A 13,837-nucleotide genomic window follows, 5' to 3' on the forward strand; every position below is an offset into this window, starting at 1 on the left:
AAGTTAGGAAGGTCATGTTTTTGGCCGTTTGTGATTCGGATCATTTTTGAGGTCGTACGAGAATTTACGGTGCGATGTGCCAAATTGACTCTCGAAAGAGCGTTTCATGTTTTGGCCTCCATCCACCTAGATTTCGACCCTCACCATTTTAGGGGTACTACTTCATCATTTTAAGCGTATTTTAATCATGACTATATGATGTTTCAGTGTTGGTTCGGGTTGGTTCGGAGTCATGATTAAATACGAAGTCATTAGGCGCACTTGTCTCAGTTTTTGGATTTAATTGCATAGTTTGGTCAAGTAAAAGCTATTGCATATTTTTCATGGCATATTTAGGTTACAGCGAGCCTGGGAGCGATCCAATCCATTCAGTAAAATTAGGATATTTAATTATGTTAATTAATTATATTACGTGCAAAAATGTTCATTTTGAGATTTATGTGATATTGCTTGTGGGAACTTTACTACCATTATTAAACCCGGTAGTCAGTTACCGGTCCGGTCGTCAGTTACCGGTCAGTTCAGTTGTTTCACCCAGTATACTGTGGCAGTAGTCTGATCAAACATACATTATTAAGTCCGGTCGCCAGTTACCGGCCCGGTCGCCAGTTACCGGTCAGTTCAGTTCAGTTCAGGGACCACTTGCGTAGACCATAATCTCACCAGAAAATTATTACAAGTTATTTCATTACAGGGCTCCAAGGAGCAAACATTTTCACTATGATATTTTCAGTTCAGTTATGCACGTACTATAATTACCATTGAAATGATATTTTACGTTACACCTCATTACAGGAAATTTTCACTTGCATGCGACTTTATTATTTATTTACTTGTTATTTACGATATATGCATGCTGAGTCTTTAGGCTCACTAGACTTGATTGTTGTAGGTACTGATGATGTCGGGACCGAGGGCGGGGATCAGTGAGCCAGCTCGAGTCGGCAGTAGTGGGACCCGAGGACCTCATTTTCAGCATTTATTATTATTTGATTGCTCAGACATTTTTATATATTGTTGGATAAATTTCTAACTGTTGTTTCGAAAAATGTTAATTTCTTCCGCTGTCACTTTGAACATCAAACTTTATTTATCAGTTCAATTACGAATGGGGCAATTTTATTTATTTAAAAAGAAAATTTTTAAATTTTCCGCAATTTTTCAAGCACGGATTTTTAGGCCTTTACACAGCTGCTGACCAGCTGAACTGAACTAAACCAGCTGCTGACCAACTCAACTGAACCAGCTGAACTGAACTGAACCAGCTGCTGACTAACTCAACTGAACTCAACTAGCAGCTGACCAATAGAACTGAACTGAACCAGCTGCTGACCAATAGAACCAATTGAACTGAACCAGACCAGCTGAAATTGAACTAGACCAGTTGAACTGAACCAGACCAATTGAACTGAACCAGTTGACCAGAGTTGACTACTCGGGAAAAAGTCCACCAAGGCGAATTTGACCGTTGCAATCTCAAAAACAGTACAAAAACTTTCCAAACGGTCATATTATTGTGTCTAACGTATATATCATTGTTGGGACTTATAAATACAACATTTTGAAGATCAAACAAGAGCTTTTGAAGGGGATTCAAAGCATGGGCAATTAGCATGAAGAAATCAGTTACTTGAGAGCACAAGCCCTTGTGTGAGGATACATTTGAGATGTACACTGTAACTGATAAATTCCTCACACAATAACTCACACATATACAAGAGAGTTGAACTTCAAAGATTAGTTGAGTGAGTCTTGCACAAAGACAATAAACTTGTGTATGTAGTCTTTGCATATGAGACATTAAACAATACGTTGATTGTGAGGTTATGCCTAAAATCTTGAGAGCTAGGAGTTCAGTTAGGCAGTAGTGTAAGTCCTAAGCTGAGTGGGTTTGTACTAAGAGTTGTATAAATCAATGTCTTCTAGTGAATTCTTCCCAGGGGGAAGAAGGGGTGACGTAGGAGCATTTGAAGTCTCCGAACATCCTTAAAACAAATTCGTGTCTATTTGTTTATTGCATTTACTTATTATTTCCATTGTTTTAAAGATGCATTGTTCAAGTATTTTATGTGTTATTCAAATACCAAAATATTGCATACAAAGTGTTTGATAAAATGCTTCAACTAAAATATTTTTACTCATTCAACTTGCATATATCTCCTCCCGAGGTATCTGCTCAATACTCCAATCCACAAAAACTTCTGCCTAGGATTTGATGAGCTTTAGATATTTAAGCATCATGTCATCCTTAGCCTTATAAATGCCCTTTATCTCTTGAGTGATCAAATGTGAATCAGAGTACAAAATAATCCGAGAAGCTCCAACTTCCCGGGTAGCTCGGATACCGGCCAGGACAGCCTCATACTCTGCCTCATTGTTAGTTTCCCGGGAGTCAATTCTTAGTGCCAGTTTAATCCTCTCTCCTCGAGGCGCTATTATCACTACTCCTACCCCACATCCTGAAAGGTTAGACGCCTCATCCACAAATATTCTCCAAACCTCCTCTCTATCAGGCTGAACCATCTCTGATAAAAAATATGACAAGACATGTGCTTTAATGGCAACCCGGGGCCTATACTCAATTTCATACTCCCCCAACTCCACTGTCCACTTGATCATCCGCCCAGATACTTCTGAATGAGTCATAATCCTCCCTAGAGGACTATTGGTAAGCACAACGATTTGATGTGACAAAAAATAAGGTCACAGCTTCCGGGTAGTCATGACCAAGGTCAAAGCTATTTTTTCCACCTCACTGTAACGTAACTCGGGGCCTCTTAGAGCATGGCTGACATAATAGACATGTCTCTGATCAGATACTTATTCGTTTATCAGTACCGAGCTGACAGCATACTCTGTAGTGGATAGATAAACAAATAACTTCTCCCCGAGCTCTGCCTTCACTAGGACAGGAAGCTCTGCTAGATGGCTCTTAAGATCCCGGAAGGTTTGTTCACACTTCTCATCCCATCCAAACTGTTGCGCTTTCAGAAGGACTTGAAAAAATGGATAATTTCGATGCGCTGACCGAGATATGAATCGGAAAAGAGATGAAATTCTCCCGGTCAGCTTCTGAACTTCTCGGACAGACCGAGGAGATGGCATATCCAGTATAGACTTGACTTTCTCTTGATTTATCTCAATCCCCCGATCAATAACCACAAATCCCAAAATTTTACCACTCTTTACGCCGAAGATACATTCGGCTGGGTTAAGCTTTATCCCATACTTCATAAGAGTGGCAAAAGTCTCTTCCAAGTCAGAGATGAAACCAGCAACCTCCTTGGACTTGCCCAAGATATCATCCACATACACTTCTACATTTCTGCCCAACTGCTTCTCAAACACTCTATTCATGAGACGCTGATAGGTGGCCTCAGCGTTCTTCAATCCGAAAGGCATGAAAATATAACAAAATGTGCCTCCCGAGGTGATGAAGTTGGCCTTGTCTTGATCACTCTTGGCCAGGAGAATTTGATGATACCTCTGGTAAGCATCCATGAAACTGAGCAGCTCATATCCAGATGTGGAATCCACCAACTGATCAATTCTAGGCAGTGGGTAATGGTCCTTGGGACAAGCATTGTTGAGATACCTGAAGTCCACACACATCCTCCACTTCCCTGTAGATTTTGGCACCAACACCACATTCGAGAGCCAGGTAGAAAATTGTATTTCCCGAATGTGACTGGCTTTCAGCAAATCTCTAACATGTACATCAATCACTTTGTCCTTCTTAAGACCAAAGTGTCTCTTCTTTTGCTTCACAGGTTGAGATCCCGGGAGGATGTTCAAGTAATGCTCCGCTATCAGGGGTGAGATCCCTAATAGATCCTGTTGGGACCAGGAAAAAACATTAAGATTAGTTTTTAAACAATTTATCAAACTGACCCGGGTGGATACATCAAGGTCTCGGGCCACCCGGATTTCTTTGCCTTGCCCAATATCCACCGCCTCCTGCTCCTCTTCTGCCACAAACTGGACATCTCCCTTCTCTACTACCCTCTCCATCTCCCCACATCTCTGGATTTTCTTCCCTTCCTTCCTCGCCCTCTTCTGGTCCACCCGGATCGTTTCTACATAACACTTCAAAAAGAAGGTCGATCTCCCCGGACTTCACCTACTCGGCTTCCCACAGGGAACTTAATCTTTTGGTGGTAAGTGGATGCTACGACCCTTAGCTCATTCATGGCCTCCGGCCCCAAGATGATATTATATGATGACAGGGCATCCACCATAGTGAAAGTAGTCATCACCGTCTTCTTCAATTCCCTGGTACCCAGAGTCAAGGGCAAGACAATCTCCCCCTCGGGATAAATAACATGGCCAGAAAATCCAAAAAGTGATGTGTCCACTGCTTCCAAATGATATCCCTGCAAATCCATATATATGAGGGCCTCCTTGAAAATAACATTGGCAGAACTGCCCGAGTCCACAAAAACCCTTATAATGTCATAATTTGCTACCCTGGCTTGAATTACCAGGGCATCATTGTGGGAAAAATTGACACCTTTCAAATCTTCAGGGCCAAAGCTAATCACTACCTCGTTCTTGCTCACCCCTTCCACCTCCATACAATCTCTTCTACTTCTCGAATTTCTAGCCCGATTAGAATCACCATCAGTGAAACCTTTAGATATCATTTTGATCACCCCCAAGTTCGGGGGTTAAGACTTCTTCCTCTTGGGCTCTGTCCCTCTTCTTCCCCTCGGGGTACTCCTAGAATCTTCCCTGGTACTAGGCCCTAGCTACCGAGCTGCCCAGGGGGGAAACCTCGGCTTCTTGCTGGGTTGCTTAGGTCCCTGGACAAATGGCGGGACATAATCTCTTTTGAGCGTTTTGCAATCCTCCGTGTTGTGGTAACACACTTTATGAAGGGTGCAAAACCCCTTCTTTTCCGGCCTGGTATATTGCTCTGATAGAGGCAAATCCCTACTATATTCTTGGACCTCCCTATCCCAAGTAATCTTCAGGGGCACGTGATGAGAAAAATGCACCGGGTTACCACTTCTCTGTCCTCTCTCCTCGGGCTTAGAGACCCGGTCTCCTCTCTCTCCCCTTACCGACTCCCTCTTCTGCTTCTGCACTTCTTCCATGTTAATATACTTTTATGCCCGGCCTAGCAAATCTTCAAAGTCCTCAGGCGTCTTCTTTGTTAGTGACCGGAAAAATTCACCCTCCCTCAACCCCTGGGTGAATGCAGTTGTCTTAGTCTCAGGGGCACAAGAAGGGACATCCAAAGCCACTCTGTTAAACCTTCGAATATAATCCCTCAAACTCTCCTTCGGACTTTGTTTAACTTCAAAAAGACTAAATGCAGTCTTTTTGTATTTCTTACTGCTACTAAATTGGTGTAAAAACACCTCCTGAAAATCCTCAAAGGAATGGATACTTTGAGGGGCCAATCCCTCAAACCACCTCTGCGCTGAGTCAACTAGAGTGGTCAAGAATACCTTGCACTTAATTCTGTCAGGATAATAGTGCAACATGGCCATATTCTTGAACCTGGCCAGGTGTTCCTCGGAATCTGCATTGCCATCATAATCTCTAATTTTGGCAGACTTAAAGTTACTAGGAAGAGGTTCCCGGACAATAGCTTCAGAAAACGGGCATCCTTTAATAACTACCTGGGAACGACTTCTACCCTCCATCTGTCCCTCCAACACCCTCATCTTCTGTCTCAACTCTTGCAACTCCTCCACCACAGTCGGGGACTTGGACCCGGTACTAGATTCTCTTTCCTCCATCTTCGCTTCTTCCTCCCCTATTTCCTGATCCCTCTCCTGCTCTCCTCCCAACTATGTAGCCTGATGAGAAGGATCTCTCCGAGCTACAGCTTTCTCCACCACCTCAGATATAATCTGAGCCAATTCTTTCGGGGACAAGGTAATGACAGGTGGAGGTCTCGTAGGTGGAAAACCACCTTGCCCAGAGGCAAGTGTATCATCTCCCAGGACCCGGGATGTGTCTTGGTTGGTTCTTCTAGCAGGAGCCATATCAACGCTTTGAGCTCAATTTCCCACAGACGGCGCCAATGATGTCTTCTAGGTGAACTAGGTATGAAATGTGTGGGCAATCCACCAGATGATGAGAGAGTTCTGTTTTAGGAAACTGAGAAAGGTGATATATCTGTGAACTATGGCTTCCACCGTGACCTGCAGACAATGAAATAAACTCGTGAATGGGCGCCGGAGGAGTGTCCGACGTAAGCACTCTGATGCTTAAGTTAGTAGGTGAAGGAAAAAGGTGAAGGGCTTGTGTATGTATGAATATACGTGAGTGTTTAAAGCTCAGAATTCCAGAATCTGTAAATGAGATGTATACCTGCTATTTATAGGAGGAAATCCCATGATTACTTTGTTTTCAGTGCCCACCTGCTAAGTATGGTAAGGCGGCTTTCCATACCCTGCTTCTGATAGCTTCCTTGACACGCCAAATCCCTGCAGTTCTGACAGATAAGATATCATTCGAGTGTGGCGCGGTTATCGAGGTAGCATGGGTAAAAGTTCCCGGGAGCTTGCATGGGAGCTCGGACTCTTGATTGCTCGGGGAAAGAATATCCCCGACATCACCATGCCCGGCTACTGAGGAAAGTACTATGCATATTGACTCTGAATAGGCTTATCCATATACGACCCAGACTCTTATGGGGGTATCATAGTCTTTTTGTCTTCTTTATTTTTTTCATCTATGGATCAACATGTTTAGCTACACAAACAGTCAGTTGAGCGACATGCAACACACTGGGCAAGCTTGTCTGTCTCATCGGCACAGACTCACAAGGAAAAGTAGAAAGCCCGAGATAAGTCTGTCACAAATTTTGTAAGCAAAAGATCATCCACCAGAATTAAGATGACAACCCTACAAAGCAAATGTCCTATTGGAACTTTTGCTCATACAGATCAAACCAATTGGTTTCATCTGAGCAAGTCAGGAATGATATTGAATTTAATCAATTCGGCTTGCTCGATTAGTTAAAATGCAATTACATTCTTGTGCTTATAACTGCTTGGCGCAGGCAAGGCCCAAAAAGGAGAATAATTTTCAAGGGATGAAGAACGCAGCAAACAGACAAAATTATTAAGCCCCGTACTTTCTATTCCTTCAGTATTTCTTGACATCTTAAATAAGTTTCAGTCTCCAAGCATAAAAAATTGCACAAGAATTTCCCTCAAAACCCAGAATTATGTTCTAGGCACAACAAACAGACAAAATTATTAAGCCCCGTACTTTCTATTCCTTCACTATTTCTTGACGTCTTAAATAAGTTTCAGTCTCCAAACATAAAAAATTGCACAAGAATTTCCCTTAGAACCCAGAACTATGTTCTAGGCACCAGAAACTAACTCTGATCCATACGGACCATTAGAATCAAGTTGAAAAGGAAACAAGAAACTGCTTACACGCACATAGAATATACCATTCTTGTCAAACATAACAAGTACTGTACAGCCCAAAATCAGTACACGTAAAACTCATGCATTTATTTAAATTACTAAATTATTTATTTAGTTTTAAAATGATTTTAGCGATTCATGATTTATAATTAGCATTATTTTCAAATTATTATATGTTTAATTGATGCACGTTAAAAAGTTTTCTTGAGTTGTATGTTTCAGGCGAATATTCGATGCGCTATCGGGAAAAGAGACCGACGACGATTTAGGCTATTTAGAGAAAATGTGGTATTTTATTTCAAGTCAAGAATTTGATATTTTAAAACGATTTATGAAGTTCTAGCATTTTTTTAAAGACTAATTTAATTTATTGGGAAATTTGTTTAGTTTGGGATTTTTGAACTTTGAGAATTTGAAAATGTGACATTTTAAATGATTTATTAAGTTTTTAGCATTTTTAAAGCTTAATTTATTTATTAGGTGATTTTAAGATTTTAAAATTTTTAAAGTTTATCAATTGTGTATTTTATTTTTAATTAGGGGATTTTTTGTAAAGTTAGTGTGGATTAACATTTTAATTATCATGTTAATTATTTAATTAAGCTAAATTACCCCTAATTAAAACTCACACACACGTCAACATTTTTTACACACACACACTCTCACGGCTTACACACACTTGCACACACACATGTTTCATTTCATTTTTTTAAAAGAGAAAACCTAGGGTTCATAGAATTCTACAGCAACCACCCTTTCTCCTTGCAAACTTTTGAAGATTTTCACTCATTTTCGAACAAGAAAACGTGCAGCAGTCGTCTCCTAGATATCTCTCGTGATCCACCACGTCGTTATTCGTTATCTTCGAGCGTTTAGACGCAAAAGCATGTATATTCTTTTGTTATTGCATCGATCTTGTCATATTATATGCTTTGATGTTTATTGTGTGTAAAAATTCATGTATGTTGTGCATAAGTTTGAGCAAAAATGTTTTGAAACGATTTTGGATCAAAATTTTAGATCTCAAAAACAAGTCTGCTGTCATTTTGATTACTGTGAATTTTCGGTTGATTTTCTGGAAACACTTTCAACATATAAAACGTAGTAATTTTTTATACCTTCGATTTGACAGTAAATTCGTAATTTTTGGACAAGAAATGAGTGAGTTATGATCTTTGTCGTGTGACTGCTCAACTGTGTTGCTTTTCAAAATTTTTCGTGCAGACCGACCCTCGGGCGCGAGATCTTACGGCACAAGCGCCAGACCTTCTGGACGGGGCGCGCTCGAGCAGTAAGATTTTACCGCCCGAGCGCCAAGCTCTCTGAAAGACAAAAATTTTAAAATTTTTGTCTTGGGCAGGCATGTATAATGTATTAGTATGTTCGACGTGCAAAGAAAATATTTTATGTTTTTGAGGTATGTTAAATGTTTTGTAACCAATTATGAACGAGTTTAGAAGTCAGTGAGCGTGGCATAGAGCCTCTCCACCCCGGTAAAGCATGACCGGGTTTAGATCAAGATTGGAAAACGGTAAAGCATGACCGGAGACCAATCCACTCGGTAAAGCATGACCAGAGATCTCATGTATGTGGTAGTGGACATCCCTGTCAGCCCAATACTGTGGTCTAGTCTGACCAGGTGCATTTAAGATTGGTTAATTGCTTTGAAACATATCTTTACGCAAAATGATTATGTTTATGTATGTTCAAATATTTATGATACAAGTACGTTTATGAAAATGTTTATGAAATAATGACATGTATATGTTTATGCAAGTACGTTCAAGTTTAAGTATGTACGCTCTACTTTAAAATGCATGTATTTTATTACGTATTATTTGTTATTCTCAGTTTATACATGTTGAGTTTTTTGACTCACTAGACTTGATCGATGCAAATGAGGACGAGTATGAGGAGAAGAAGGGCGAAGACCAATGAGCTAGCTCGGACTGCACGAAAGCTAAACCCGAGAACCGCCTATGTTTTAAGCATTTACACATGTTGATTCAAATACTTTGATTTTTACGATATTGCCTTATGTTGTTTAAACCAGTTTTTTTTTTTTTTTTTTGCAAACTATATTTGTAATCGTTTTTATTGCAAATATTTTGGACGAGCAGTTTATTTTTATCACAACTTGAAAGTTTATTATTCATTCAAGAACGGTACGTTACAAGTACTATGCGGAAACACCTTGGTCATGAAGTCGAAAACAAATCATCAGGTCAAACATGACAATAATATATTAGTTCAATGCCATAAAACAGATGATGAAAATACGTGTTGGAGCATGTAAAAAATATAAACAAATGGCATGGCAATACCTCAAACAGAGCACTTGGCAGCATCACCAAGAACAAAAGAACATGTTAAATTGATAACATGCAAGATATACAACATTAGAGGAAATCTAATACACAACCAATCACTAGAGCAATACCATAATGTGACGATAAGCGAAACCATGATCTGGAACTATACAAGGAAAGAAAGTTCACAGTTTGCCAAAATATACAGTCCCCAACATTCGAACAGATAGCATCATGTTTTTGTTGGACCAAAATTCCAATAAAAATCATTATTAAGGACACTGGCAAAATAAATTGATTTTTCAATCCACAACTTAAATATTGTAGTACATTCAACACACACACATCTGATTGGCATGTTTGTGAAGTTTGAACTAGACATATCTATTTCGTTTAGTAACCAGAAGATATTCATATCGAACTGCTGATTTTATGTTTCATAACAAACTTGCCGGATATGTTGCCAAAGTAGATGAGAAACTATGGGAAACTAGAATACCTCAACAAAGGTTTGACAGTAAGCCTCGACTACCATATAATGATATAAAGCTCATTGTCACAATAATTTTGCAGATGCGTGCATATCAGAAATCAAGCATAAACTCAATACAGGATTTCAGCAAATCCGTTAAAATCTGCTTTCATGAATTGTGATAAAGACTATTCCCATAAAATAGAGCAGAGAAGTCGTACATGTAATGTGTGCCGTTCTAATTTCTTACCCACCGCCCTTCATACTAAAGTCTAAAACACTGAGAGAATCAATCATATAGAAGAAAGAAACCACATGATTTCATTTGAGTAATATCCAAGTGCACAGTGAGCCAAAACTTCTATAAATCACAAACTAAAGATAAAAAGATTCTCAAGTGACTCGGTTTTTCATCTTATTGTTTTGAAATCAGAAGATAGACAACTTAGCAGTAATGCTCAGCATATCTCGATGAACTGACATTGATAATACTAAAAACAAGCCCTCCAATTAGAATAACAATCACATAGGTAAAAGCATAACTCATTCAAAGCGTTGAAAAAAACAAGCTATGTCACCCCTGTTGTTCCTAAATAGATTGGTCTTTCCACACCATCAACTGCTAGAGTCAAGAAAGCATCACCCCTTATGAAACTTTGCGAACATTTTCTAATTTCCATACAGGTTTTCAAGTGTCACTTATTGTGATGCATAAGTCCATTTCAAGAGTGATAAGTGATAAGAGTCAAGAAAGCATCACATCACCCCTTACGAATCTACAAGAACATTTCCAATTTCCATAACAGGTTTCCAAGTTCAACTTATTGTGATACATAAGTCCAATTTCTCTTAGAAAGAATGAAGGGGGTGGTTATTTCTACATATCTTGAAAATCAAACAATAATAAACAACACCAGTTAGCACAGACATACCACAAAGCAACTTCATCCACACAGATATGCAGTTTTCATGCATACAACATGATAAACCGAAGCGGCATATGACAATACAGCAACACAGAAGTTTCCCACGTCTGCTAAAATTATTGCTGATGTAAGCATCTACGTAATAGCACAAGTGCAAATAGCGATATGAAATTTTTTTCTGGTTTTGAATTTGGAAGGAAATAAGTAACAGGGAACAGCAACCAAGAAGAGAGGGGATCGAGCTTCACTTCTTGTGGCTGCCTCGCACCCAGGGCTTAGGCTTGGAAGTATCGGCTCCGGCGTGAAGATTTCCGAGCGAGGATTCGTCAAAGGGGATCTTGGGGTGGCGCGCTTCGTGGTGAATCTGCATAGACTTCATGTCGGGTGCAGTGGTCTTGCAGAGGGGGCACTCGAGTTTAGCGTGTCCACCTTTATCCAGTCCGGAACGATCGGCGAGGCCCGCCTTCCCTCCGCCGCGGTTGGTCGTAGCAGCGTCGACTTTGGAAGCAATCTCCTTGGCCGTGTGCTTCTTGGGCTTGGCCTTGCCAGTCATGATTGTGGAAGATTCTGCGATTTTCTTTGCTAACCCCAAAAAATCAATCAGGCGTGCCTAACCTACGAGGGTTTCTGGAGATAATTAAATTATCATTATTAATAAAAACTATTATCCATTCGATTTATAAAAAATATTATTTTTTAAATAAAAATTTTTATTTTTCAATTTAATTCGATTCGATTAATAAAAAATTTATTTTTTTATATTAAAAATTTTATTTTTCAGTTTAATAATAAATTGAGTCTCATAAAAATAAATCTATAAAATTATTTTACAAGAGATTTATTATTATTATGATTATGAGAAATCAATTCATGTATGTGTGTATCATTATTTAATGCATTTTTTTATTAAAAAGTATAATGATTTAAAAAAAATAAACTCATTATTTTTTACTCATATATGTAAATAAATCGAATCGAGTCAAATGTAATGAAAAATTTAAAGCTCGAAATAAAATATTAGAAGCTCGAAAATATTAAGTTTTTTTTTGTCCGAGTTTGGTTCAAAAGATTTGAATTATTAATATAATTTAAATATTTAAAAGACTTCGAATCTATTAATCTAATATATATTCATATTTTATTAATAAAATATCAAGAAAAAATATTTAACGATATAATTTGAGCTCAAATTTGACTCGAAAAAAGTTCGAACATGCTCGAGTTTAGCTCAAATTCGATAAATTTAAATACAAATCAAATATTTTTCGAAAAAACTTAAAAATATCGCATTCTTAATCTCAACTTTAGTTTAAAAGAAATCTAAAAATATCGAGAGGACTTTATGTAAAATAAAAATAAAAAATCATATTTTACAATCAAAATTAATTATTCTAAATATATTTTCCTAAGTTAATAATATTCTCTGAGATACCATATAATCTATTCATTAATATCTTTTTTATTCTTAAATATATGATTGCAAGAATAGTGGATAAGGTTATCTGTATGTTGCCAATTGAATCTTTTTTTCTTAAAAATAATAAAAAAAATTATGAATATGATATTTTGTGTTGAAAATAAGAAAGTTGAATGTTGAAAATAAGAATTGTAAATATTGAAAATTAGTGTGTGATGATGTATGTAATGATGTATTTATTTTTGGATTATTTCCAAAAAAATTCTATAAATAGGTCACGCAATGTGTGAAGAAAATAACAATTGAGTAGAAAGAAAATTTTATAAAGAATGTAGATTAATATATTTTGTGAGTTTGAGATTTTTACTTTTTACTGTAAATTTTTACTTTTAACACATTATCAGCATGATATTCGAAGGTTCGGTTCTCCAAATTTTTCCAAGCTCCAAAACACAAGAAAAATATAACAATATTCAAAAGTAAGAGTATTTATTTTATTGATTATTTATTTTTATTGTATATATATTTAATGTATAATATCATGTTATTATATAAAAGGAGTCTATGACACCTTATTATCATAATGTGATGTGATTAAACTGCTTATATAATTTTATTATGTTAATGTTTAATTATTGTATATGTATACTTGAATAATATCATGTTATTATATAAAAAGAGTCCATGACATCTCATTATAATAACGTGAGGTGATTATTTCACTATTTATATATTTTTATTGTGTTATATAATAATTATATATATTTGTATAATGTCACAGTATTATATAAAAGGAGTCTCTGACACCTCATTACAAATTGTGATATGATATACATAATTATTTAAATATGATTAACATTATATACATCTTTAACATTATATACATCATATTATTACCATAAAATTTACATATACATACATTTATTTTTTTAAGAATTTGTAACTGTAATGCCCGAGAAATTGATTATCGTAATCTGATATGATTTATGGATCATGAATTGATGGGAGTATAGTTGGACCACTCCGAGACCAAATTGGTTAAAACATATGAGTTATGTGATTTTCAGGCAGAACCTGTGGCGCCCGAGCGGTAGAAGACGACCGCCCGAGCGCCAATGCATTACAAGCGCATGTTTTGGACAGAACGTCTGGCGCCCGAGCGGTAGTTCTTGACCGCCCGAGCGCCAGTGTTCAACAAAAGTAGGTGTCGGACAGAAGGTGCCGCGCCCGAGCGGTAAAGATTAACCGCCCGGGCGCCACCTGAAGGTTGTGAAAAATGATGACACGTATCATTTCATGCAATTGGATATATATAT

At 37.7% G+C, this 13,837-nt stretch overlaps 3 protein-coding genes across 3 annotated transcripts; all 3 read right to left on the bottom strand.

The window, feature by feature from the left end:
- Positions 1-4,088: 4,088 nt before the first annotated feature.
- On the bottom strand, positions 4,089-4,643 carry LOC140982101 (uncharacterized). The gene has a single exon (XM_073448516.1). The coding sequence runs from the start codon at positions 4,641-4,643 to the stop codon at positions 4,089-4,091; it is 555 nt and encodes a 184-aa protein (XP_073304617.1).
- A 465-nt stretch (positions 4,644-5,108) lies between these two features.
- LOC140982102 (uncharacterized) lies at positions 5,109-5,747 on the bottom strand. The gene has a single exon (XM_073448517.1). It carries the CDS (start codon positions 5,745-5,747, stop codon positions 5,109-5,111), a length of 639 nt encoding a protein of 212 aa, XP_073304618.1.
- A 5,360-nt stretch (positions 5,748-11,107) lies between these two features.
- On the bottom strand, positions 11,108-11,727 carry LOC140982421 (protein METHYLENE BLUE SENSITIVITY 1-like). The gene has a single exon (XM_073448916.1). The coding sequence runs from the start codon at positions 11,655-11,657 to the stop codon at positions 11,349-11,351; it is 309 nt and encodes a 102-aa protein (XP_073305017.1). The 5' UTR covers positions 11,658-11,727; the 3' UTR covers positions 11,108-11,348.
- Between the last annotated feature and the right edge of the window lie 2,110 nt (positions 11,728-13,837).

The sequence above is a fragment of the Primulina huaijiensis genome, chromosome 8, assembly GCF_012295235.1.
Source record: "Primulina huaijiensis isolate GDHJ02 chromosome 8, ASM1229523v2, whole genome shotgun sequence".
NCBI lineage: Eukaryota > Viridiplantae > Streptophyta > Magnoliopsida > Lamiales > Gesneriaceae > Primulina > Primulina huaijiensis.